Below are 27,661 nucleotides of genomic sequence, written 5' to 3'. Positions count from 1 at the left end.
AATTTATTTATTTTTATTGATATATTTATTTCTTAAGCCATCAAATGATGCGCAGGACGTTGCATGTGGCTGTAATCTAATGTTGGGAATTGTTTTTGCTTTTTTTCATCCATTAGTGTCTTCAATCCTCCTGGACACCAGTTTTTAAGCTGCGGGCACGGAGTTCGGGATATCTTTAGCATATTTGTGTGTTTTATAACGTTTAAGCCTGTGTGTGTGCGCTGGTACTTGGCTTTCAAGCGTTGAAGTTGGTGTTACATTGCATCATACAGGTGCTTACATAATTCTAAGCTGTTGTTGTTGTTGTTGTTGTTGGTGGTGGTGGTGTCGTCATACTGATGATGAACCAACAATTTGTTTCGGCGTTTTGAGTGACTCACCGAACTCGCTGTTTAAACAGTTGACAGCAATAACAAGATTTCTTCCCAAAGCGCCGACTTTTGTCTTCCAAGGCACTGGAATGCACTAGTTTACGAGGAGCGCCTGAACGCAGCACAAGTCCTCGCCTCTCGTGTCGCTGTAAATAGGCCCTAATACTCTTTGACAGTGGGGAGAGGTGGCTGCAGTGGACGGAGTGTCAGGTTGCTGATTTCCCTGGTTTTACATGGAGCACCTGTGTTTAACGTCGCGCTGCAGACTCTGGATCAGCACCGCTCCCCGTCCCCTCAGTAGCCAATGCCTTAAACATGCCCATACTAGTTAAGATCAACCAGCAGGTTTTTTTTTTCTTTTTCTTTTTTTCTTTTTTTTTTGTTAGGATAGAGCTGCAAGAGACCTGCTGAACAATGTACTGTTCAGAACCCTTAGTTTTCTTTCATTTCCATGTGGACGGCTGACGCGAGAATGGACAAGTTCCTCCAGATCGCTCCTCACTCCCTGGCTCTGGTGCTGTCGCAGGTTTGCAGAGAGGGGGATGATGAAGAAGAGGACTCGCCGTCGTCATCATCATCGCCACCGCCGCCGACAACAACGCCGCCACCGCCACCGTCGGCCGTGCCCTCGGTGACTTCTCGCCATCACACCGGCTTCGAGGTGTTCGCCAATTTCAAAGCCGTCAACATGCAGCATTTCTGGAACAAGGCGCTGACGCAGGCTCTGTCGGAGATCTTCTTCCTCGGCTGGATAGACGAGCATGTGCTGCTGATCCAGGGGAAAGAGGTGCACCTCCAGGTCCTCAGGAACGGATGGACGAGACGGACCCTGAAGCCGCCGAAGGGCTTTGACATCAAATGCATCGGTGGGTAAACTGTCCAGACAAGTATTACTAACAAGCACGTAGCGACGTAAAAGAGGGTTTTCCACTCGTCTTCATTCCACGTGCATGTGTTGTTTATTATTATTGTTATTATTATTTGGGGAAAGGTGTTATCAGTTTAGGAAGTTGTGGGACCACACACAGCATCCAACAGTTATTACTGTGAAGAATGAGAGTTATTTCTTTTTAGAAAAGAAACAATTTCTCAACTATTATGCATAAACTGTACTTGTATACTACTATTACACTTTATGTTATGTTAGTTTATTTGATATGGACATCACAAGTACATTGAGTCTGTCCCAGTGGACAGACCAAATGCTTTGCTTGGGTGTGTGTAGCAGACGTGCTAATTTTCAACCAGTCCATAGGTGGCTTTTAAGAAAACAGAATAATCAGCAATAGGAAATGAGACAAGCAGAGTTCATGAACATAATAATAATATTAAAAACAACAATACGTGTGAACATTGTCACTTTGCTTTGAGCCATGTTTTAAGCCTCCTGTTGAAAGCATCAGTCTCTAGTTTTAACACAGTGTATTTGTGAAACAGCTTGTAGCCTGTCGTTGGGTTCGTTTTGCACTTGCTGCTACTTATACTTCTGCCAAACTACTTTTCATTCTGAATGTATACAGCGACAATAAAGCTGAAACTAATCTACAGGTTTAAATCTAAACTGGTAAAATGGACTTGATATGGTCGCAGGCGTCGTTCGTGTAGACTGTGTAGTTACTTGCAGTCAAACTTGACTCCCCCCTCCAAAAAAAAAAAAAACTGTGCTGTGTAAAAATCTAAATTGAAAGTCTATTATTTATTAATTAAACTTTTTTTTTAATCTGTTTCTGAAAACCTCATCACTCACCCGGTGCGAGCAAGGATAGTCCTCAGCCCTCCATGACCATATCTATCTAATCTATTTAATCTAATCTAATCTATCTATGTATCTATTTACTGGCCCATGTGTTCAAAGTACTTGACTGATTCTTCGTTATTAACAGAGCTGGTGACTTCCATATTCAGCTTCTCATTATGTTGTCATTTGATTTATACCTGAGTCACACGCAAACAATAAACTATGTTTTTTCCAAGCCGCCATATGTCCACTTGCCCGTTGACCTCATCACATGATCCACGTCAAGAGAACCCACGAACATCTCGGATCCTTCTTTGTTTGTGTTTCCTGCTGATTTCTGCGCCGCTCTAATTGCTGGGAAATTCTGCTGAGTGCCGTTCAACCCATGAAAGAACATCCTTCCTTGTAATTGGCAGTTAAAATACTTTCCCCTCAGGTTTTTTAGAGGATATTGTGTCTCTGTGAGTGAAGTTATAATCTTGTGCTGGCGGCTCGGCTGAAACCAGTCCAAGCTCGTTGGGAGTGAAAGAGAGAGTTTAGGCATCGTCTCACCTTATAACCTCAGCTGCTTCATGCCATGTGGGCTTATTCACTCAGACAGAGGAGCCGGGGCTGAGGCCCAGTTCTGCTCTGATTCAGCATTCGCCCTGCTCTTCTTCTGACAAGGCCATAACTCACGCATGTGCTGAGGCAGGTTTGGATGACTTGAGGTGTTGTCAGCAAGTCTAACCCCTGCACCTCGCAAGCCTTCCTCCTAAGTGTGCGTGTGTGCAAATTAAAGAGGAGCGTGCAGCATGTCGGGGATCATCTCATTTACGCGTGATTCATAAAAGGGAATAAGTTTGGAACATCATCAATGAGCAGCATCAAACTGCAGCAGGGAAAATAGTTACGGAGCCGAGGGGGTTGGACGTGGAAGTTTTAGTGGAGCTTTAAACTTTTTTAGTACTTGTCTGTTTTGTCAATCGATTTCATAAGACTGCGTGTAAAGTAAAGTTTTCTTGGAACTGTTTCGTGGCAGGCTCCTCCAATATCATCACCGACAAACGAATGTTACACAAGCCATGGAGGAAAAAGAGCTAAACCAGTCATAAATTTTGCGTCAACCATCAGCTGTCACTCGCAAAGTGATAAATCCATGCAGCTGAGTCATTATCAAAAGCTTTTCTTGGAAGAAAAAAAAACACTAAAATCCCAAGTACACTACCTGTCAATGAACAAACAACAAACATTACTAGAGGCTAGCTCGTAAACACAACAGAGCATTTAGCATCTGAGGAGACGGATGTTTCTCTGAGGTATTTGTGTTGAACAATTTTAATTAATGTCCATGTTGGTTCTTGTCTGGAAGCACGGTTGCCGCATGAACTTAGGTTGAGATCATGTGTCTGTGTTGCGTTTTCTACGTGCTGGGCTACCAGTGGGTGAAAGAAAAACTAAAACAATGCCTGTTTAGGGAGCACGGCTGTTGTTTGGGCCACTGATGAAAGAGCTGCTGCTAAACAGTTTCCTGTTTTCAGAGCTGAGAATAATTGATCAGTTTCTCTTCTGGCAGATATTTGGGTTAAGGAGATGTTCTTCCTAAAAACACTCGTAGCACAGATTTTTCACTGTTCTTACTGAAATTTAGGCTTTCAGACTTCGAAAGTTATTTAAGAAGAACTTTGATTGTCATTGCACACAAGTTACAACGAATTTTTGTTTGGTTGATAATATAAGGTTATTGATATAAAAATATAAATATACATATATAGACAATATAATCTATTTAATCTATAATATTGCACTATTTCAGATGACATTCAGTTCATTCTTGTTTAGATTTATCCATCGTTAATAACGGTTGCGTTTCCTGAATTAATGAAACTCACCTGCCTCTGTTGAGTAGGTAGTTGGTCATTACGTGTTCACGCTGCCAAAGCGATGATGAACCCAGACCACCTTCAGATGTAGTCATAGATCCGATTTCTCAAATGTGTCCTCAAGTGCATCCTGGCTGTGTTCACACCTGCTTCATGCTGGTCACCTGTGATCACATTCTCCAAGATGAATATTAATGCAAGTTCTGTGCAGGACCTTAGTCATACTGTGTTGAAAATATGCAAATATGGGAAGAACAATAACTGTCACTACTACTACTGCTACTACTACTACTATTACTATTAATCTATAAGTGGAAACTTTAATTGTATAGTGAACGGACAATGTTATTGATTTTAGTGTAAGGCGCGTTCTCTTCCTGCGTTTGTAATCAGACATATATCAAACTGCAAAGCGGCAACACCTCTGTCAGAGTCTAAATATGTATCGCGGCTGTGTAAGAGGAGGCGGCCTCGTTGGTACTACTGAAGCAAACACCGATAACTCAGGAATGTTTGTCTTATAGCTAATAACTCACCAGACTCTACAATACCTAAACCATCGCACTTTATTTACCGTCAGTTCAGATGCAAATAAGATGCAGATAAAACAGCACTTTTCGTATGTGTGTCTACATTTTTTTCCACAACTTGAACCCACAATCCTGCGTGGACTTGGAAATCAACCGACACTGCAACACAGTGTGGGGCATTGTGCGTTTTGTACTGACCTTTGTGGGCCACCACATTATTGTGCAGCTTTAATCAATTGCTAGTTTTAATGGAAAGGTCAACTGATGGTTTAATTTGAACCATTTCGCCTTTTGGAAACGGGCTAAAACAGTTGCAACGTGCAAAGCATTTCTCGAAATAGTTTCAGCAAATTTATTTAAAGCATCCAGAGTTCTTCTGACATCTTTAAGTCTCTCAGATTTTCAGACAAAGTTCAGACAGATGTTAACCATGGGGTATTCATTAACTATATGTGAAGGAGGTGAGTGTTTGCCATGATGTATACATACGCGACAGTATGCTGTTTTATTAGAGAGGATGTGTAATAAACGCGGAGGCTGGAGAGAAACATGGATGGATTAAAATTTTTGTCTCTTGAAAATTAAAAATGTTAAGTCTCCGCCAATAAAATCAAATTGTTTTCAGACTTTCAAATTTGAATTCTAGCTACAGTTTCTACACAGTCCAGTCAGTTATTCAACATGCACACACAGGAATGTTTGGTAAGGGCTCAGAGTCAGCTGGATTAAGATTTTTTTAGCCAAAAGTTGTGGATTTTATTGTGTTTTTTTTTTTCTTTTTTTTTTTTTTAATAAACAATCTGATTAACTGAGGGACTTTGCGTCGGTTAGCAGCCCATAAACAATGTACTGGGAGGAGTGTGTGCCGTGTAGGAAGGAAAAGTGCAGCGTTTGTTCAGGAAAAGCTGTTCTCCCCTGGAATCCCTGCTGTAGCACAGCTCTCCACTGGAAGGAAAGGGAGGGTCCCGCGGAGAATTGAGGGAAATGTTTGACGCAGCACAGAAAATTTGTTGCCATATATCTTGATGTCAGATCAGGATGTGTTATGTCGGCTGCAGTGAGAAACATTCTTTTGTCTCTTAATTCCCTGTCTGGAACCAGAGAGTGAGCTTATGTGTTGTCATAAATGTGCCACTGGAGGGCAGACTGCTGGCAAAAATGTTCCAGTTTATGAGGAAGTTGGGTGAAGGTGTAACAGGCCACAGATCTGGAATACTACACTAGTGTTATAAGGTTAATGGAAACAATGTAGCTTTGATATTTGTGTCATATAGGATTTACAATTGTGTTTTTTTTTTCCAGTATGAACAGGAAAATGCCATTCTGTGTAACACAAGATTTACTGTTTTAATAGAGCAAATGTGGTGTAATACTATAACCACAGAATACAGAGAGTAACAATATAAACTATAATGTTTTATTACAAACATCAGACAGTGATTTAAAATTTGGACCATTAATCAATACAGCATATAAGCAACCTGTGTTTTAAAGCTGCATATGACGTGAGTCTGTGAACTGCAGGGCACTGGGAGTTTTGACCTCTCTGAGAAGTTGGACGTGTGCAGCCTGTCGCCCGCTGTGTCATTCGCACCGTTTCATGGACATACTTCTATGAACAATAGCTGTAAGTGGTGACAAAAATACATTCCAAATCCCGTGACGACTTCATGATAAATGTCTTTCGTCATCTTATGAAGATTTAGCATTATGCTGTCTTATCCGTATGTTTTAGTTTGTTTACAGAGATTTAACTCATTAATAGGACTATTTATTCAGGACTGTCACCACTATATGAAAATCTTTGAGATTGCCACTTTAATGTGGTGTCAGGTAACTTGGATCTTGGTCCAGTTGTGTGTTGGACTGAATGCTTGTCATATCATGACTTCACATGGAAGTCCATCTTGCCAAGTGATGAATGTGTGGCTGATCAGACCAGCTGCAGAGCATTAAGACTTTGTGAGGAACTACTGGCAGCTTTGGTCATGTTTAAGTGGCACCACTAAGTGTAACATTTATTTGTGCATTTTCCTTACAACGATGGAAAGAACTGTCCATGGACGTGACACACTCTCTACCTAAGTAGCTGCCATTCCTTTCAAAGCTCTCTAGATGTATGTGGCCTGTGACGAATGGTTTGTCCCGTTGAACACAAAGCACTTGTCGCCCTTATTCAAACAGTTTTCACCGAAGAATCTGGTTAGTGCATGTACTTTGCAGCCATAGACTGTATATAAAAGTAGCACATCTGAACACAACGGCAAAACAACTGCTGCACAACTTCAACAAACAGCTGCAAAAGTTTCCTTCATTCATTCCAACTACCAGTTTACATTTGTGGGATGTAATTCTAATTATAAGTGTTTTGTTAAGTGTTTGAAATCAAATGAGTTGTTTTAATTGTTATTATTTTTATTTATTTCCCGTGGAGCTGTCTTTCCCGTGCTTGGTCTTTTGTGTACCTCCTGGTTTTCCGTAGCTCCTCTCGGTTGTGCTCTGTCTTCACTGTGTTGTGTTTCATTGTTGCGGGTAAGTTGTCTGCTGCGCTTTTTTAGTGTTTTCTTTTATAATTGAGCCATTAATGCTGTCTGCTTCGGTGCATATGAATAACTAGTAACGTAGCTACGCCACGCAGCTGTTCGGTGTTGTTTTGACCGTAAATTCAAGTTTTCTAGCGGTTTGAAAGTTAACTTTTTCGGCTGGTTTTGCGTTACGGCCAGTTGTTGTGTGTCACGTGACCGACGCAGGGCTGCCGACATTTTAGCATCTTCATATCTTGACGCATCATCAGTTATTTTAGGAGAGCGAAGGTCCAAAAAAAAACAACAACAACAATCGCTGCAGCCTTGCACGTATCTTATTTCTCTTCGCCGGGTATTTGTTATATTTTATTAAATGTTTTAACTTTTGTTGTCAGCCCACTCCATGCGTTTGTTTTTACCGCGACCACCAGGTGTCACTGTTTGACGCTGTGCCCATTGTTATTCTCACGGGGTTGAGATTTGTTGTCACTTACTGTAAAATAAGTGCGTTTCAGTTAATTTTTATGTGTGTACTTTGCGCTGAGAGCGTTTTGAAGCGTCCAAAATGTTTTTTTTAAGAGAGTATTTGTATCTATTTGACGGAAAGTTGTCATGTCTCAATGTGTGGCATTACTGAGGGAGCAGAGGTGCAAATGAGACAAATAAGAATTGTTTTGGTCAAATAAACTTTCCCTCTGTACCCTCTATTCAATACCGCTTCACAACTAATGTAGCTATGGCTAGGCAGCGAGTCAGTAAATTGAGTTTGCACATGTTGCTGAAAAGTTATTTCACAACTCTCTTGTTGCTGGTTGGCTACTTCTTTGTGTAAATCGCTCCATTCTTTGTTTTTGTTTTTCACCCTTTTACTTAGCAATGGACTGTGAAACTACTGAATTCAACAGTATAATTACTTTCTCCACTTTTTAAGTCAGATTCATGTGCAGTGGTATCAAAAGTTACTGTTTGGTCTCACAATATCCTCTATGACCACGCTTACTCAATTTGCCTGAGGAAAAACTATTTCCCCCTAAAAGATTGACAGGCTGCAGTGAGAGGACTGAAGGAGAAGTCCCCCTCCCATCCTGCCTTCAAAGGGAACTCTTGTGCTTGTCGACACAACATGGGAATCTGTGTTCACAAAAGTTTAAGTGGTAGCATCAGCCTTTAAGTTTAACCATTTAGCAAGCTTATGACCAGATAACCTAATGTAGGAAAGTACACAGTGAAAGTGTCAGGCCATTGGTAACATCAACTTTTTCCTCAAACATGGGCCATTGTTAAAAAGTTTTTTTGACCTAATTAAAATATTTTCCCCTTCCGCTCACTTTCTCCATTTATGAAAACATACACGAAAATCAGTGAACTTGTACTTCTCCCAAAACAAATAAACAAAAGAAATGCTAGCATGCACAGTTAACGTTTTACCTGCTTTGGATCACTGACCTGCGCTGCTTGTTAGCCCACGTTAGCTCCACCCACATGCAATACAGTACATTCACGACTGAAGACTCTCGTTATTTCATAATGTGACTAATCATGTAAAATGGAAAATTATATTCTCATAAACCCCAAGTGACATCGTCATGATACTTGTTTTAATCAACAAACAACGCAAAGCCTACAGGTTTGTTGTTGATGAATGTTGATGGGTCAACCAGGTGATAAACTACCCTTAATTCCCTCACATTTGGGTCAGGACTTTCCTGAGACAGTTTGCAAGAATTCAAAGATAAAAAATCGTTGTATTGAATTGTTATCGCTACTATGATGACACAGTTGCAGTTGTTTTCTCCCGGTCGGTGTAACTGGGCGTTCTCGAGAGCGTTTCCAGGTATAGAAGGCTCACAGTTGTTGAGCAGCGTTGCAGGAGCAGGCTATTTTCTGTCGGTCCTTGTCTATGTGCTGCGTGTCTGCTTTTTCTATTTTGGGTAACTGGCTCTTTAAGAGAACGGCACTCGGAGGTAACAGCTATGAGATCATCGGCTTGCGTCGTCATGGCAACAAAGGCTGTTGCAGCACTACTGAGAAATAAAATGGCTGGCGTGGTGTCGCTCTCCCTCCTCCTCCTCCTCCTCCTCCTCCTCCTCCTCCTCCTCCTCCTCCTCCTCCTCCTCCTTCTGCTCTTTCTTTTTGGGATCAGTGAACTGGAGCAGATTGGTTGTGACACCGTCCTGCCCTCTCCCTTTGCTCCTTATTCTTTCCCTCCAACCGTCCATTCACACTCCACACATGTGATTCATGGGAGTCTGCTTTTTGAGCGGGAGCTGCCACTCTGGACACAATTAAGGTTGATGCCTTGGACTTTTATTTATTTATTTATTTTTTTATTCTGTTACCGGCGTGTCCTGCACGGTTTGTTTACTGAAAAATCACACGAGAGAGACACAAATAAGCACCTTTTAAAAAACAAAAAAATTAGTTGGTTGTTGCTTTTGTCTTTGGAGTCCGGAGGGACACAAAAAGAGGAAGGGTGACGGTTAAAAGGGGCCCCTCGTCCTGACATCCAGCCAGATTTCTTTCTTCTTCCTCGGACATAATATGAGGATTGAATATTTAGTAGGCCTCTTCTTTTTTTTTTTCTTTTTTTTTTTCTTGTGTGTGTTTCTAGCTGTTGATATTTGCTCTCCTCTCTGCCTTATGTATGTCCCCCCTCTCTCTTGCTTCTCTCTCTCTCTCTCTCCCTCTCTCTCTCGCATCCTCTCTTCCCCTCCCCTCAGCCTCAATCACCCAGACACAGACGCATGCATGCTCACGCAGAATCGCGCGCAGCAGGCGGGTGCGCGCATACACATTCTCTCTGTCACACACACACACACACACACACACACACACACACACACACATATACACACACGCACTTCTACACACACATACACACATACTCACACACCCTTCCTGGAGGTGCTGGGAGCAGCTGCAGCATTAGCGTTGAAAGAGATTTGCCGTTGACTGGAGTTTGCATCCCCCCCTGTTAATGAATGGATGCTACGGCGATCGACTCGGGAGCTCCTTTCATTGGATTGCGGGAAACGGTGGATATCTATTCTTGAATTTATTTATTTATTTCTATGCTCTCCATTTTTTTCTCCCCACCCTCTGCTGGTGTGCTGTTGTCGAAAGGACGATGGGGTCTTGTGCTTGATCGGATAAAGATGGAGGTGAACGTGGCGTCTCCGGTGCTTGGCATACTACTGAGGTTTCACTGCCCGTTAGGGTGAATGGAGCTTTTATTTGTGGGTTTTTTCAAGCGGGCTCTTTTGTTTTACGGGGATCGGCCGAGCACTCCTGTGGTGAATTGAGCTATTGTCGAAGACTGGGCCTCGTAAGCTTTGAATCTTTGACCGTCCATCCATCCCCTCCCTTCCATCCTCTCATACCTTCCACTCGACAGGAACGAGCAGATCCCAAAAAACCCGTCCGCTGAAACCTTCCCCTCGCCGTCCTCCTTGCTTCCAATGCCCCATTTCCCTCATCTCTACCCCTGCCCCCCCACCTCTCTCCTGCTCCCTCCTCCCACATCAGAGTGGCTACGTAATGTGCCTCCCTACGCATGCAAATGGGGATGCTACAAATGGTGGCTGGGACTGATGTCGATGAAAGGGTGATGCCGCGCGCAATCACCTGCACCTCCGCCGCTACTGCCGTCACTCCAGATCAGCCTGGGAGAGCCCAGCAGCCGATGACAACCACCCACAGTGCGAACACAGTCGTTTGTAGCTTGCCCGTGGATGTAAATGAGACGCGTGTATGTGCGTGAAGGTGCACACTGGTTCCTGCCATGTCTGGTGTGTGATCGCTCTAGCGGGACGTTCTTACTGATGCGGGGGAGGCACTGAGCCTGAGGTTGGTCGACCTCCCCCTGCACACACCCCCTTCCCCACCTCCCTCCTTCCTTCCTTCCCCCGTCCTCCCCCTTTTTCCACCACTCCCCCCCTCCCTCCCCCACCACCCCCCCCACCCCACACACCCCCTCGTACACCCAGAAGCCTCCGGGGGGTGAAGGCCACCTGGTAAAGGGGTCACAATGAAGAAGAACCGCAGCAGCAATCTGCGGCGGGCCTGGCCCAGCTCGGAGCTTAGCGAACGGCCGCTGGAGCACAGTCTCTCCCGTAGCGAGAAAGACATCCGTGTGCAGAAGCATCTTCCTCCTCCTCCTCCTCCTCATTTCTCTCCGTCCCCGCCAAGTTATCGTGCGCCAGGTGAGTCTGACACTCCCACCAGCAGACGCTCCACCCTCTCTACGCACATCCGCTCAGAGTTTGTAAAAAAGACGCCGTTTGACTCGGAGCCAGAAAAGCAGACGACGATTTATTGTTAACCCGGAAACGTATTCACGTGTCCCCTCTTTTCCTCGCTTTTCCTATGCGGACGTAGAACCAAAAAATTATATATTTTTCAGTTATTTAATGAAAAGCCTTTCTATATTTTAGACTGTGTGGTTCCAAATCTGTGTAGCGTTCCCTGACATATTCACCATTTTATTTGCAGTAACCCGTCTGCATTTAAAATGTGGATAAACGCAAATATATTTCGACATTTTTCTACATTTGAATGTTTTAATGGCGTGTCTGGATGCTGGAAGGGGCACCGGCTGTAGGATTGCATCACCTTTGTACTTTAATTTGTGACAGATTCTTATTTTGTATTTGCTCAGTCATGAAATATTCAAATGGGATCCTTTCTGTCCCTGTTATTATAAAGATTTGCTTAATTATCTGCCCTCTCTGGCTAAAGCATGAGATGCTATAAAAGTGAAGGGCAAGGTGACTTTCTTTAGTGCAGATTCGCTGGCAGATCCGGATTTTCTTGTAATTACTGGAATCCAAGAAAAGCTTTGCATACATGGCCACATAAGACTTAGGGGGGTGTGATACTAAGCAGAGATAACGTCATCGTGTTGCTTAACTGACCATTCAGCAGAGAGTGCTGAGGAGGCAGAGCCCTGCTCACATTTTCAGCTCAGGTAAAGGGAGCATGGAGAGCGAATGAAGAGGAATCCGTGATCAATAACATTGAATCTGCTGTTTAGCCGTGAACACAAGGAAGCATGATGTCAAATAATTAAATATAGAAGGTCAGATGCTGGAGTTTTGGGCATCGCATCGCGTGTTCATACGTCGATCTCTTGATTTAGGTCAGAGGACAGGGTCACTACAGCACAGATGCTGCAGCGGTGGATGTTGCTTTACAACCTTTCAGCAGCACAGATGTTTGCTCTCTGAGGGGCTTGAAGCCGGGCCGTCTGGTTGTAGGATGATCTCAATACTCGCTGCTGCTGCTGATGCTGAGAGCAAAGCCAGCTTAAAGCAACAGTAAATTTCCGTGTTAGCCCTCACTTTGGTACCGAACCCGTTTCTGTTTGGTCACAATTCAGATATGCAGATTTTGACATACTTCAAATGTGGCGCATTCTTCTTTTTTTCTCTGTCTGTCATGACACGAATCCGCTAGCCGGGTTGTAAAGGCTCAGGTGATCTCACGCTCACACTACGTTTGCTGCAGCGGCTGCCTCGCTTTGCTAACCTACGAGAAACAGGAGGAGCGAGAGGCTAAGGAAGCACAGAGAGGAGGGGTGGAGTCGTTCCAAGCAGCGTAGACACTGCTGCTGTTTGACCATTACATCATAGCTTCACACGCTGCGCCTGCTGTTCATTCATGATCTAACAGTTGTGCTTGTGCCTCCTCCTCCTCCTCCTCCTCCTTCTCCTCCTCCTCCTGCAGGTGACGTGTCTCCGATCAGTATGTCACCTATCAGCCAGTCACAGTTTATCCCGCTGGGGGAGATCTTGTGTTTGGCCATCTCTTCTATGAACTCTGCCCACAAGCCTGTCAACCAGGAGGCACTGGTGGAGCACCTCACTGCCAGCTTCCCAGGTACGCCTTCTCACCTCAGTCCTAAAATGGGACAGCGCTTATACTTAAAATCAAATCAAGGGTTTCTTTGCACATGTTATGTGGCACGTATGATGTAAAAATAACAAGAATTCAATGTGCTAATCTATATCTAAAGCTGGTTTAGGTGTGTAATCGGGGTAATAGGCTGGTCTGTTGTCTTTTACTTTTGAATTCGTTGACCTTTCATTAAACTCTTCAAGCAAAAGATTTCAAGCACATGCTTTTATGTCATGTTCAAATCTGTGATCTCACTGAACACTTATAGATTTAGGAAATACTAATTAAGAATCATAAAGAATTAAGCATCTTTACAGCCATTATGAGAACATTTTGCAGAGACTGACGGCTTAAAAGCACACATATAATACACTGACACTTAAATAAAACACTTGTGAAAAACACTTTTGGAAAAGAAGAAAAATATTTACAGAGAAACGGGACTTAGTACAAGTCCCAGTCTGTGAAATGTAGTGAGTGTGATTGTCTTCTAGTAGAGGACTGATGGTGTGTTTGACCATCATAATAATAATACACTACAAAAAGGAATTTCAAGAAAGCAACAAATCCTTGAATCAAAGAAATATATCTCACATTTTGTTCAGACACAAGAACTTTGTGCTTATTTTAAGAATTTTTGTCAAGCGCAAAAAGCTTCACCCATTATTTTTCTTTCTTAATACAAGATGGTTTGATTGAATATGAGAATATCATGCTTCTTTCTAGTAATGCTGTTTTTGCATTGTATATCAACAGGAAACCATACGGTTAAAACCATAGACCTTTGTCACAGTAGGAAAACCACAACAAATATTTTAATAACTGATAAATCGTTTAAATATGAAAAATGATGTCTGTAGGTTCGACAACATGATAGTTTTGTTCATGTTGTGTTACTGAAGGTTAGACATACCCTGGTCAAATGAAACAAACGATCTTAAGAAGACACTTAAGCTCTGCCAATTGACAAAAAATATTCATAAATTGTGATGAAACAAGTCTAAAATATACTGAAACATGGTTGGTGTACTGTCTCGTCTTCTCCTACTGTTTATTTTATGAGACACTGTTTAAGGAGACATTATTTATGATTTTATATTGTGGACAATCCAGCCAGACCATGATTAATTTTTAAGTGTGGTAAGGGTGACAATAGCAGAGGAAGCATTGAAAGTGTTCGTTTAAGTTTAATCAGTGCTGTTGTCAGTTAGATTTGATGGGAAGCATGTCCTCCACATTCAGCTGTAATCTATACAGTGTCTATCTGGAAAGGATTTGAACATATAGGTTGCATCATTTCTGTGCTTAAAAACTGGCACTGGGATGATGTAATGTCAGGCAACACAAGGTCTAGACAAAGGTTATAAGTGGCGTTGTGTTAAAACAGACTACTTTCAGTTATTTATTAAAGGTTTCATCCAGCCAGTTGTATTTGGGCTATTCTCACAAGGCATCTGGAAATTGTACTAATTTGTTAATTTTTAGTGCTTTTGACTTGAAAACATATTGGTATAGTAGTTGGAGTACAAGGCATTCCCTAAAAAACATCTTGATCCGTGTTTTGGCAATAAATTGGAAAATGGGAACAAAATGAGCACATGCTTACAATAACTTGGTTAAATGCTTTTTTTTTTGTAATTGAAATTATTAAATGATTATTAAAGAAGTAAAACAAAAAAAAAAAGACCACATGTTAATCTCTTCTGGCTTTGTTTAAACAAGCTATTTTCTTTTCTTTATGATTTCATTTTTATGGCGCCAATATCGATCTAAATTGTCTTGAGAGAGTTTGGAGAAACATTAAAGTGACAGTGGCAGGGGGAAAAACTTCCTTGTAACAGGAAGAAACCTTGAGCAGAACCCAGCTGGTATGAGAGGGGACCCATCCGCTTGAGGCTGAAAGAGAAAGAAATAAAAGGAGGGAGGACAGGAGGAGTTCAGAGCTGCAGAATAAATATATCTATGCATCTGGACCAAACATATATGCAGCATATATGATACAAACAGGATGTATGATACAAAAGAGATTAATCATTGAATGGATAGAGCCAGTATTCAGAGTATTGTGGAAAGATTATGAGCACACTTTATACCGACTAAATTGTTGTTCCAAAAATAAACAAGTGCACAGGGCTGATTTTAAATATTTGATGCTAAAAAGGAATCTGCACTAAATGATCATTGAAAGGTTGGATACAGTCCATGCAATGTGATGCTACAGCAAGAGTTTTATTTGTTTGGATTTGTTTTCCTTAAAGAACTATAATGCATAGTTTAAGGGGGAACTATTTTGAGGCTAAACGGTATTTACTGTTTCATAAGCAGTTTTATAAATGAATTAAGTCCCTATCACTTTTGTTCTTTTAAAGTTACATTTTTTTTTATCCATCTTTGTTTAACAGCATGTGACATCTCTCTCTATATATTTGTAAAGTAAATTGATCACTTTCAGCCAGTACTTACTTACTTAACAATTTAAGATCTGAACATCCACCTGCGCATAAAAAAAAAAAGTAGTATTGTAGTATTTGAATTACTGTAACTCATGGATAGTTGCGGTGCGACCGGGGAATCCCAATAAGAGAGAGTTGTTTGGAGGAATTTGATGGTAAAAACGAAGTTAGTTCTACCCTTGAGATGTCACGAAGGTCTTCCAGACAAAAGCACAATTTCCCAGGCAAACTTTGAATTTTGTCAACAGCACAAACCATTGTGAGTTACAGTTATTCAAATGCAGTGTGCTTTAACGGATCGCCAGCGATCCATTCAGCCTATAAACAGTTAATATCTACACACATAGAAATCTCTCTTCCTCAGTCATGATCTGTTCCTTTCAAATTTTAAACTGTGTTTTACTACAGATTGTCCCAAGGCTGCAACATTTTATTTGAGCTGTTAAATACAAAATGATATTCTTTCTTCTTCTTTTTCTTCTTCTTTTTTTGAAAAAGAGGTGCTTCAACTAGGTCTAATTTGTGTTTCCTGCAGGTGTGCCTACACCCAGCTCAGAGGTTCTGCGACATACCCTGAACATGCTGGTACGAGAGAGGAAGATCTACCCAACTCCAGAGGGCTACTTCATCGTCACTCCCCAGACGTACTTTATCACTCCTTCCCTCATCAGATCAAACAGCAAGTGGTATCACCTGGATGATCGGCTGCCAGAGCGCCAACAGCAGCAGCAGCAGCAGCAACAACAACAGCAGCAGCAACAACAACAACAACAACAACAACAGCAGCAGCAGCAACAACCTCAGCATTGTACTTCACCTCAGTCTGGCAACGTCACCCCATCCACACCTGGCTGCCTGAGAGAGAGGCCTCGCAAGAATCACAATGACTCATACAATTCTTATCGCGAAGACCCGTCCAAACTTCACGCCTCTGCGCTCCAAAGTAAGTCACCAAAGGAGCACAGGGGAGATTCCTATCAGAGTAAGTCACCCAAGGATCACAATGGCGGGGATCCTCCACCCAGCACATCGGCCAAGGAGCACCGAGGAGAGCCGCCGTCATATCCCTATCCCCCGGCTCCCACCTCCCCTCCTGTCCAACAACCGCCGCCTCAAGACACCGCTGATAAGAACAAAAGCATCACTTCTTTCCCTTATAAAACTGACACTCTGACCAAAAAGAAAGAAGGGAGTGGTGGCAGTGGGAGTGGTGAGAAGCAATCTAAAAGGTTTGGACTTAGGCTGTTCAGACTGAGCTTCAAGAAGGACAAAATGAGGCAGCTGGCCACCTTCTCAGCCCAGTTCCCCCCGGAGGAGTGGCCTCTTCGTGACGAGGATGTGCCGACCACGCCCATTCCACGCGAGGTGGAGATGGAGATAATTCGCCGGATCAACCCTGATCTAACAGTGGAGAATGTCGCGAGGCACACGGCTGTGATGAAGAGGCTGGAGGAAGAGCGTACGCAGAAGAACAAGGCGGGGTCTTCGGCCCAGCACAGTGCACGCAGCAGGAGGGGCAGAGGCCACCGCAGGGCTCCTCACGGCAAGTCCCGCTCTCATAGCAAACCCCGGACCTCCAGGGGAGACCCATCCGAGGGTTCAAACTGGGATCTCGTGTTCATGGAAAGGGATTACCGCTTCTTTAGCCACTCATTAGTTCGCTCGCCTCGGGAGGCAATGTACACGTTGGAGCGCAGGCGAAGCGGAGGCGCAACGTACCTGGTACACAGCAACCCCAACATCACTGAATCGTACTGCCCTGTTACCCCTGAGTGGGACGTGTCTGGGGAGCTAGCCAAGAGACGGACGGAGATGCCCTTCCCCGAGCCTTCGCGCGGAACATGCCAGTCCAGAGTGCAAAGGAGTCACAGTCACAATCAGGACAGGAAGTCTCGTCACGAGAGGTCAGATCAAGCTAAGGAGCGATCCCGGTCCATGGACAACTCTCTCAAGGGTCCGTCGCTGGGCGCACCAGAAGACTTTGAGCCCAGTCTGGAGGAACGTAGTCATTACTACACGGACGATGGCACCCTGCGAGCCACGCAGAAGTCCTCCCACTACTCAAGGATCATGTTCTCTGCTGCTAAGTTCCACTCTGATTTTAATGTGCCTGATTTGGGGAAAGGGAGTTTGGACGAGTCAAGGATCCGGAGTACGATAGAGAGGAACAAAAGCAGAGACAGCTTGCCAACGTACAATGAGCTGATGGGACTTTCTCCTAAGCCCTCAACAGATGAGTACTTCCAGTGCAATACGTCAAATGAAACAATCCTAACTGCCCCTTCGCCTCAGGCAAAATCAGAATATGACACATTAACCTCATCAGGGGGACTCCGAAAGGGCTCTCCGGCTGACCGCCAAACGCCTCACCTCACCTCTCCTCATACGATGGAGTACAAAGAGGACTTGTCGGCAGCAAAGGGACAGAATGGCTCAGCGCGACTGACGCCAAGCCAGACGCCGGAGCCGGCGCAAAATGCCCGTTTGACACCGCACCAACACAATGTAGATCCTGGAGGGGGAGGAGGAGGTGGTATGGTGATCAAGAGGAAAGAAATCTTCAGCAAGGACACTTTGTTCAAACCTCCACACAATGCCTTGTCCACTGGCTACGTGGACAGCAGCTACACCAAGTCCGGCACATTGCGGAAAGCCTCACATGCCAAATCAACAGAGGCCCTAGACAATCCTGAGCCCCAGCAGCCTTCCAATTCAGCCACTTCCTCAGCGTCACCCGCAGTTTTACAGGGCTGCCTAGAGCCAACAGTCCCCTCTGCCTCCTTCGACTACTATAACGTGTCAGATGATGAGGAAGAAGAAGAGGCAGAGGAGGACTCGCACAAAGAGTTGGCGACGGCAGAGGACAGCAAAGACCATGGGGAAGGGGGTGGTAACGGCGGAGGCAGCGGTGGTGTTGGGGAGGGAACCATGCAGTGGCTCCTGGAACGGAAGAAGGACCATGATCTGCAGCGGAAACTGGAGACCAATCTGACCTTACTCAGCCCCAAGGAGACGGAGAACAGCAGCAGCCAGAAGTCAGCCCACTCTGCCCGTTTGGACAGCATGGACAGCAGCAGTGTCACAGTGGACAGTGGATTCAACTCCCCCAGGTATGTCCTAGAGTGAACTTCGTGTAACTTCACCTGCCTGTGTGGTTTAGATATTGAAGTGACGTCCTTGGGCTCCTGATGTGGAAAATCAGCTTTAGTTGTGGTCACGTATGACATGACACCCAAAGATTAGTGAATGAATTAACTCTTTTTACTCCTCAAAACTAAGTGAATGACTGATTTCGTGTTATTATTATTGCTATTATTGACAAACTAATGTCTACTGGCCTTCTTATCAGCGTTATGTGTCACAAAGGAGGATAGAGGATAGTTGTAACAATGTCCATGGTTCAAATGGACACTGTTTCCAGTCTACCCATCTTTGCTAGGGAAGCAACAGTCTCCTGCTTCTGTATTTGTCCATTAATTATTGTGAAAAGCCAAACCCATCAAAAGCCAGACATTCAATATATTGTTTTACGCTCAAACTGTGTTTCACCGCTTCAGTCCTGAACTTTTGTGTGAAACACACTCCAAGGTTTGTAATTGTTTTAACCAAAGTGTGTCCAGATTGGGTTTGATTTACAGTTTCTGTCCCATTTCAGTAAAAACATGAAATAACTTCTATCACCCTCAGTTTCATGAAGCTTAATAATATATCTACTAAGAATTTATTACATTCATTGTGTTGGTAGCTTTTACTCGAATGTTAATCAGTCAGTCCCATTGAGTTGTGCCATTGTTTTGTCATTATTTTAATTTTGAATCTTTTCCACTTAAAAATCCAGACCTATAAGAAGTAAATGATCCATGAATTCATATAAATTTGGGCATAATTAATACTTTTTTACATTTGCATCAGTTCCCAACATCTGTTTGTTTGTCAGGGTCTTGCTGTGAAACATGAAACTTATTTATAATGTGCTTTTAAAGACGTATTCCACCAATTTAATACTGATAGAAACAAAAAGACAGAAGTAAATATCTAAAACCAGAACATCAGTGACTCGGACTCTTGACTGTCCTAACTACTTTCTGCAGAGTGTGGGTGAAGTTCTAGATGTAAAACCTCCCACAATGCAATGGAGTCCCTCCCCTTATCATATTAAACAAATATAATAAAGTACATGATTTGTCTCCCACCATTGGCTGACTATTTTTCTAATGTCCTGCGATGGTCACTAGAAGGCACGGGGCCCTCTCCTACCTGTTATAAACCCTCGTCTTCCTTGTCTTTAACTCTGTCAGAGAGAAGAGAAATGATCATCTAATAGATAAAGATAAAAACAATGTTTTTGAACTGCTCCTTTAAATCTAATCATCTCCTCCAGAGAAAGTGTAGATGTAGTTATTAGAATAAATATCAAGACAAATTAATCATTATTGTTACTTATGTAACATACTAAACGTGGGCAACATTTTGATATGTTATGTTTTTACCTCCTCACATGAAACCTGGCTCCATAAATCCACTTTCTTTGATTTTTATGACCTTTATTTATTTATCTTTTGGGATCAATGACATAAGAAGCTTTGGCACCATTTTAAAAGCATCTTATAGCGAAACATTTTCTTTTCCTCAAAGAAATTCATCCTCTGTCTGCAAAACGTTCTCTCTCCTTTGTATTGCATTGTGATGTCTTTCTCAGAAACACTGTAATGTTCCCAACGACCTGATGCCGTGTTGTTCTCGTTTTGTGCAGGACACGTGAAAGCCTTGCATCCAACACATCCAGCATAGTGGAAAGCAATAGACGGCAGAATCCAGCGCTGAGCCCAGGACACATTGGCACCAGTAGTATCGGACTGCCATTCAGTTTTCGCGCCATCCCAGAGCCCCCCACCACACAGCCTGAGAAACTCCAGAAGTCATCGAACTGCCTGGCCTCCATCACCAGCGTCTGACGGGCAGCACGGACTGAGACCTTGAAGGTGGTGGAGGCGAGAGGAAGTGAGCGGTTTCACCACTTTTCACCCTCACTTTCCTCGACCTATACACACATTAACACTCACACGCGTACATCTTCAGACTCCTGAGAATCCATTTACTGGGACTGTTATAAAAACAGGCATGGCTTCAAGAGACTGTTCCCACAGCTTCAAGAACTTAACTGCAAAAAAGAAGAAGAAGAAGAAATACTACAGAATATCAAGACCACTGGAGGTGAAGAAACCTACCTGAAGTACTCGGTGACATGGACTCTAGTTTGGCTTATATCAAGATTCTTGATTATTGGTATTGGAAAGTAGTAGACTATAGGATTCAAGTTACATTTGGAAATATCAAAAAAAAAAAAACTTTTTATATTGCTTAACAATACATGTCCAACTAAATGTTCTCCTTCCTGAAATAGCGTCAAGTTCTTCAGGACGATTTAATGTATCAGCACAATGTCGAGATAATAAAAGTTGATCCTGAGAACAACGAGTGAAAGATATAAAAACATAAATCAGCCCAGATTTGTGTACCACAATGCAAATGATGTATGTATACTCCATACTTTTGATATCCTAATTATTATAATGGTGGTATTAAAGATGCTATGTGACCAAAGTGATGTTTTGGGTAAAATGAGCCGCACCTTCTCCACCTGCAAACAGAAAATCACAGAGGAGTGACACCTTTGAGGTTCATTTATTATCATCTAGTATCTTTGGTGGATATCATATGGTCGTCTTCGTCCTTGTCTGAGAAACGTTACGTTGTGTCCTAAGGGCTTGGAGGACTTCACTTTGATTTTGGCTTTAGAAGCTCATCTCATCTTCCAGACGGCTAAATCCTTCACTAGGGTCGTGGGAGGTTACTGGAGCCTATCCCAGCTGGCATCGGCCAGGTACAGCCTGGACAGGTCGCCAGCCTATCGCAGGGCTAACACATAGACACACACTCACACCCAGGGTTAATTTAGAGTCACCAATTAGCCTAACGAGCACATCTTTGGAGGAGGGAGGAAGCTGGAGTATCCGGAGAGAACACAGGGAGAACATGCAAACTCCACCGAGAAAGATCCCAAGCTGGACTGGAACCCGGACCTTCTCACTGGGAGGCTACTGGCTTTAGAAGCTAGTGTTGCCAAAACAGTGTGGCCACATTTGTTTTAGTAGCTTTTCATGTGCTTTTAGCAGCAGATGGTGTCTTCTGATGGGTTTTCAGTTTATGTGCCCTAAAAAAATGCATAAATTAAGAGGAATTTAATCTAAGGTTCCTGAATTCTGAAGAGTTTGTGTAAATGTTGAACATTGGACAAGACGTGATGCAACATGGGAAGTGTAGGCAGAATTCTGCAGTAGCCTTGGCTCATGATGCAACTGTTTTATTAGGTAATAGTTCTTACTGAAATTAGAGTTGATCAATCGTGTGGCCAACTGACGTCAGATTAATAAGCACAAATGTTTTCGTGGTTGTGATCATTAATCATCACTTACTTCAAGCGGAAGTGGCAAAACCCAGTTTTAGCACCTCAGATGTGACTTTTTCTTGCTTTTCTTGGGATCACAGATAGGCTTTTGGAAGCTACCAAGGGCCTTTTTCTAGCTGCTCACATTCTGCTGACCAAATAATAATAAATTCACATGATGCACTGAGGGAATAGACAGCAACTGAATGAGAGGACTAAAGAGGTACAGCTGCTCCAACTGCAACAAACTCAACAGTCTCGGAGATTTCTTTTATATATTTATGTATATACACACATTTAAGGGTTTCTGATGAAGCTACAACCATCGTGCTCTCCATCCAGGCTCTTGAGATTCTGTTTGAAAATATGTATAAATGACTCATGAACCCGAAAATATCCGCTGACGAGGCTGTGAACGGGGGCGCGCCGTCAGGACGGGCAAACCAAGCAACTGTTTCAGGCCTTCTGGAAAAACAGATGAGGAGTCCCCGTGTGGCTGCCGTATTTAGCGATGACCACCATAACCCCACTTAAACCTATGATGGCCGTACACCTAATAGTCCACATCCAAACCCGTGAATAGCACGAGAGGGAGCCTTTCATGTGGACTGGGCCTCTGTGATGAGACGTTTTCACTCTCGAAACATTTATTATTTTAAGAAAACTTAACAAACACATCTATGCAGAATGACTATAGCTGTTGCAGCCTTTCATAATTTGGCAAGAAAAACAAATAATGTGCTCCCTGTAGGTGCACTTGAAGTGTAAAAGTCTGAAAAGCCTTGCATTAGTTTCAAGAATTATTTGTTGGTGCGATAAAAACAGATGCAGATCCTAACCAGGTTTAAGATTCTTTAAATAAAATGTGATTTTTATTGTTAGTCCTACACTAATCTGCATCTGCGTTAATGTAAAGAAGTAGTGTCTAAAAAGATACACAATGCTTGAACTGTAGATGGAGACAAACTCACCAAATGTTAGCAACATTTAGAAGCCACCATGTCAAGCTGACCCGGTCCTTCAGCGTATCCTTTCAGGTCACAACAGAGCCCACGACCAAAAGTCTCACACCGCGTATAATATAATTCACAGCAATGTGTTGTCTGTAAAAGGCACGATATTTCACATCCCTTCACTCACTATTGGACTGAGAGAAGCTCCTGTTCACCCTCTCCTGGAGGGAGGGGGGGTTTGAAGCTCCATTTCAGAGCACTGACCTTTGAAAAGCTCAGGCCTGGCGCCCTCTAGTGGTTTTCCGGCGCTGTGACAGTGACAACAGAGCTGCGTGTGCCACTGGATGTGCGACAACCGAAGCGCGTCAAACGTGTCTTAAAGGTAGGTGGTCTCTGTTCTTATAATAATGCTTGTGCATTATTATAAGAACAGTTTATATACTTTAGTCAGTCAAACCATCCTCCTTCTTCTTTTTCTGAGACTGACACTTGCGTAGGCTAAAAACACATCTCTTTAATCTGTCTTTTATGTCACAGTCTTATTTTATTTTACATTTTTTTATTCTTTCATTTATATTTACTTATTTATTTACTTACTATTTTTTATTGCTACCTTCATTTCGAGCGTTTCTATATTTTATTCTGCATTTTATTCCGTACTATTTTTAATGTTCTTATATCATGCTATGTGTTCACATTTTTATTTATTTATATTGATCTTTTATTATTTTATCTTTTTACGCTGTGCATTAGTCTCTTTTAATGGCACTCACTTGTTCTGAAAGGTGCTATAGAAACAAAATTTGATTGATTAATTGACTGATTAACAGAAATATACAGGTGGCTCTCTCCATCCCCACAGGCAGAAGAAGTAGCAGATGATAAGTGATATGAGTAATATCTACCATAAAAAATAAATAAATAAATAACTGTTTCATTCAGATTATCACAAAGGGAAACAGCAGAATTCAGTTTATGGGTTAATAACTGGCCCTTAAAGTAGTTTCATCAAAGCACAAAGAAACGGCACATGAAACACATGAAGCAGACGTGTAGTTTGAACCTGTTTGTATTTTAATGACTGATGCGAGGACGTCTTGTCAGAGTCTCTGAATTACACAGAGGAGGCGGGATGATAAAAACAAAGACTACAGTGGATCAGGGTCACCTGGAGCTTGGCACGTACAGCGATGAATGATTCAACTTAAACACATACGACTTACAGACACGCACGCACACACATCTATAGTCACCTACGACACACACGTACATACACATTTGCATTTAACACAGACGACGACCTTTATGCAGCTGACAGTCCTCTCTGCAGCTCTCCATCTCTCTTTTCTGCTTCTCTTTTAAAAATACACAGAAAAGAACGGGGGAAAAATAATAATAATAAAATGCAATAAAACATGAGCTGTGTCTTTTTTTTTGTCGGGGACGGTTAAGTGTGTGTGCAAGTCTCTCTGAGAGCAGCTACAAAAAAAAAAGACACACGCATGCGCTGCAAACGCTCTATCTCACACTTCCCATGTTTTTCTTTTTCTTCTTTTTTTTTGTCACAATAAAACCATTCAAATCAAATAATGCTGCCAAGAAACCTCAAAAACACTCGGCCGACACAAGACACCCGTGCGAGAGCAAAGGAGCGACCTCCGATAGCATACATTTGGTTCTAAGGCAATATTGTAGTTCCACAGGACTAGTGCTGTCGACGCAGTCTCCATTTGAAAACCTTCATCCAGTCATTCAGTGTATTCATTTATTCTTTTAATTTTAGCACCATGGGAGTCTCTCCTTCCGTCGCTCGCTTCCAACAGACGCCTGTGAAAAATATTCCCTTCTGACATCCACTGAAAAGAAAAAAAAAAAAAGAAGAGGAAACATCCACGAAAGTTGATCGTTTTTTTGTCACAAGGTGGTACGAACACTCACAACATAACGCAAGGCTTAACATTAACATCACAGATCGATAGGAAAGTTTTTATTCTTATTTTCTCTCCGTTCCACGATGGTTGCCTGCATAAGCTTTAAGCAAAAAAAACAAAATAAGGGGGGCGAAGGACGGACTCGAGCCGTTTGCTCTTTTTCTCCACACTCCACTCGGTTACATACACACACACACATGCGCGCACGCACACACACACACGGTAAACACGATGGGTTTTTATAATACAAAGACATGAAATAAAATAATCTGCAGCCGTTCTGAGCTGGGAAACAAGAGTCCAGATCCCAGGCATCAAAGGCAATAAAAATGTCTTGTCAGCAGTTTTTTTTTTCTTTTCTATTTTTTTTTTTTTGGTGAGTGACTGTGGGTGAAAGAAAAGCAGCCGTCTGATCACAGTAAGTCACACAGTTCAAGGATCGGGGAGTCAGGAAAGACTCCCTTTTTTTGGATGCACTATTTTTTTTTTTTTTTTTAACATCCACAGTTTGTAGTTCTGAGTGTGAATCTAGTGGGTGTGGGTGCTTGTAGTCTTTTTGTGCAACCATGACTGTCTCCGTAAACTGATATGAATCTCCCGCAGAGTCTTTGTGCACTGGACGTTGGCAGCTTGACGTGCAGCCGTTATAAAAAAAACAAAACAAAAAAACAAAACCTCCAGAATAATTCCCCACATTTGTTGGTATCTCGTTGCGCCTTCCCCGTCCCATCTCAGAGTGCGATGACCGGCGTGCAGCCGCAGAGGGAGACAAATATTCGCGAGAGAATGGCCTCCCTCCGGCTGTCCGCGGACAGTCCGAGAGGAGGGGATGAGCTGGACTTTTCTCGTTGCCATGGTGAAGGTCGGGGGTAACAGTGGCGGGGCTGCACAGAGGTCAGAGGTCTGAAGTTACTTCCTGGTGTGAAGGTTCTCCTGGAACTTGGTGCTCGTGTAGCGGATGTGGAAGCCCTTCTTGCTGATTGTGTCGTCGCTGTGGAAACGGATCAACATAGTGTCCCCCGGCGAGTAAATCCCCTCCCTGGGCTGAGAGAGGGGAGACAGAGAGACGCATGAAGCAGCTCCTCAGACGTTCAGCTCATCTACCGTAGTACTTAACGTTAGGTATCGATAGGTGTTTTGGTATCGATCCAATACCGATACTGACACTTTTTACTTGAAATGTCATTATCACATTGACCAATAATAATAATATATACATAAATTTAGCATATTTTCAATATTTTTTCATATTTGTGTTAACAATTAATAATACCTTATTTGCACTATTTCGTATATACTTGTGTTTTTGCACTGAAATGAGAAGCGCTCCAATCTCGTTATAGAGACCATTCTATTCTATTCTATTCTATTCTATTCTATTCTATTCTATTCTATTGTAGTTTTGGGGGGAAAAAGTCAGTGCAAAATAAAAAAAGGAACAATGTAAACAACCCAACAGCAATGGAAAATAAAGTCAGTTGAGCGCAACAAGTAAACTAAAGGATCTCTTCTGATCTCTTCATTTCAACAACGGCATCAGTTCCAGCTGTGCGGTGCAGCTGTGATGCTAGAATATAACCAGACTCTGCTCAAATCCCACCTTTTGCTAAAGTTGGGAACGAGAAAAGCTCCTGGCACACACGGACTTGAAGAAAAGTTGTGTTCGCATGAAATCCGTGAGGAGTAAATTGCTGGACGTATAGAAGAGAAACTATAACGAAAGTATCGATCTCATCAATCGATACGATACGATACGATATACGATACTGGCCTTGGTGATTTAGCACAGTTTACTACAGGTGAGCTGTAGGAGCACACTAGTAAGGTCAGGCTTTACCACAGAGTGACTTTTATTTGCACACTGTCCAATATGTGCTAACAACATTGTTAGCTACACTTAACACTTGCTTCAAAGACAGTGTGGTTCATTTATCTGACTGGTTGAATTTAGCTGATGAACTGAAGGTTCGTCCGATCAAAACCGGCCGAGGATTCTTGACTTTCTACCAATTCATCTGATATTAACGTCAGTGTTTTGTCTTCACCGTTCGCTGGCGCGTCTTCTGTGACACAGGATAATAAGATGATAAATTAAGATATATACTGTACCTTCAGCACTACGGTATCAGAGACAAACGATTAGATGTCGTCTTTAAATAACTTTTAAGATTTGCCAAGTTGTTTCTTAGTTTTTAGAGAAAACGAGAATTGTTTTAAATTATTATCAGTGTGTAAATCAGTGACGTCACTGGTTTATCCTCGAATCTCTGTGTGTTCTGGTAAGTCAGGGGCAAACTATTAAACTCTCACTGCCATGTTCACTGTCTGTTCACTGTAAAAACATTCCCAATAAAAAAAAGGTTAAGTGTAAAAAATAAATTAATGGAAATGAACAGCTGTCTGGTACAAAATAATCAACTTAAACTATCGAATACATTAAAAAAACACTGTACAGTAACATGAAGGAAACACGGAGTCTTACCCCGGAACCGCAGAAGCGTCCCAGTCGGTGAGAGTTGGCGTCATATCCGTTGTACAGCTCGATGTAATCATACCCGCAGTCGGCCTCCTCCTCCACCTCGAACGTTATGAAGCTGAGCTCGATGCCGTAGCCCTGCTCTGCCATCAGCAGCCACTCGCAGTCGGTGTGACCCGGGTAATTGTTGTCTCCAAACTGGGAGTGAGAGTAGAGGTTCTTCTGACGGGCGTCTGCTTTGAGACGACCTCCACACTCTGAAGAAACACAGGTGACAGAAGTGAAAATAAAGAGGCGGTTAATCAATTCAACTAAAGTATATTTTTTTTTGAAGGATGTATGTGCTGTTATGAACCACTAGAGGGGGGTATTACTCCTAAAAACCACTCGGACTTCTGTAACTCGGAGCTGGTCCCTCTGAGTGATGCTCTTCTTCACAGACATAAAAACTCACAAAAGCGTCGCACAAGCTGACTTTA

At 42.7% G+C, this 27,661-nt stretch overlaps 2 protein-coding genes across 5 annotated transcripts in view; one reads left to right on the top strand and one right to left on the bottom strand.

The window, feature by feature from the left end:
* The first annotated feature begins 54 nt into the window (after nucleotides 1-54).
* stox2a (storkhead box 2a) lies at nucleotides 55-20,978 on the top strand. Of its 4 annotated transcripts, none has more exons than XM_047578291.1 (4): nucleotides 55-1,237; nucleotides 12,751-12,903; nucleotides 15,910-18,484; nucleotides 20,128-20,978. In XM_047578291.1, exons 1-4 carry the CDS (start codon nucleotides 823-825, stop codon nucleotides 20,327-20,329), a joined length of 3,345 nt encoding a protein of 1,114 aa, XP_047434247.1. In that variant the 5' UTR covers nucleotides 55-822; the 3' UTR covers nucleotides 20,330-20,978. The 4 variants fall into 4 exon arrangements, with proteins under 4 accessions (XP_047434247.1, XP_047434250.1, XP_047434248.1 ...); XM_047578294.1 differs by lacking the exon at nucleotides 55-1,237 and adding an exon at nucleotides 6,941-7,033; XM_047578292.1 differs by lacking the exon at nucleotides 55-1,237 and adding an exon at nucleotides 9,162-11,228.
* Nucleotides 20,979-23,828: 2,850 nt separating this feature from the next.
* The window catches only part of tll1 (tolloid-like 1), a 47,732-nt gene continuing 43,899 nt past the window's right edge, over nucleotides 23,829-27,661 (bottom strand). The window contains exons 21-22 of the mRNA XM_047579573.1: nucleotides 27,189-27,439; nucleotides 23,829-25,750 (exon numbers count right to left, since the gene is read on the bottom strand). Of these exons, the coding sequence (XP_047435529.1) occupies nucleotides 25,616-25,750; nucleotides 27,189-27,439 (386 nt within the window). The 3' untranslated portion in view covers nucleotides 23,829-25,615. The remainder of the gene's footprint in view (nucleotides 25,751-27,188; nucleotides 27,440-27,661) is intronic.

The sequence above is a fragment of the Mugil cephalus genome, chromosome 2 (genome assembly GCF_022458985.1).
Source record: "Mugil cephalus isolate CIBA_MC_2020 chromosome 2, CIBA_Mcephalus_1.1, whole genome shotgun sequence".
Lineage (NCBI taxonomy): Eukaryota > Metazoa > Chordata > Actinopteri > Mugiliformes > Mugilidae > Mugil > Mugil cephalus.
The sequence above is the reverse complement of the archived record's forward strand: the minus strand, read 5'-3'. Positions and strand labels throughout refer to the sequence as shown.

Bases quoted from the DNA above. Each gene is read 5' to 3' on its own strand.
- stox2a (XM_047578291.1), top strand. From the start codon at position 823: ATGTGGACGGCTGACGCGAGAATGGACAAGTTCCTCCAGATCGCTCCT. The intron at 12,904-15,909 runs GTACGCCTTCTC...TGTTTCCTGCAG, and splicing joins CCTCACTGCCAGCTTCCCAG to GTGTGCCTACACCCAGCTCA. The intron at 18,485-20,127 runs GTATGTCCTAGA...CGTTTTGTGCAG, and splicing joins AGTGGATTCAACTCCCCCAG to GACACGTGAAAGCCTTGCAT.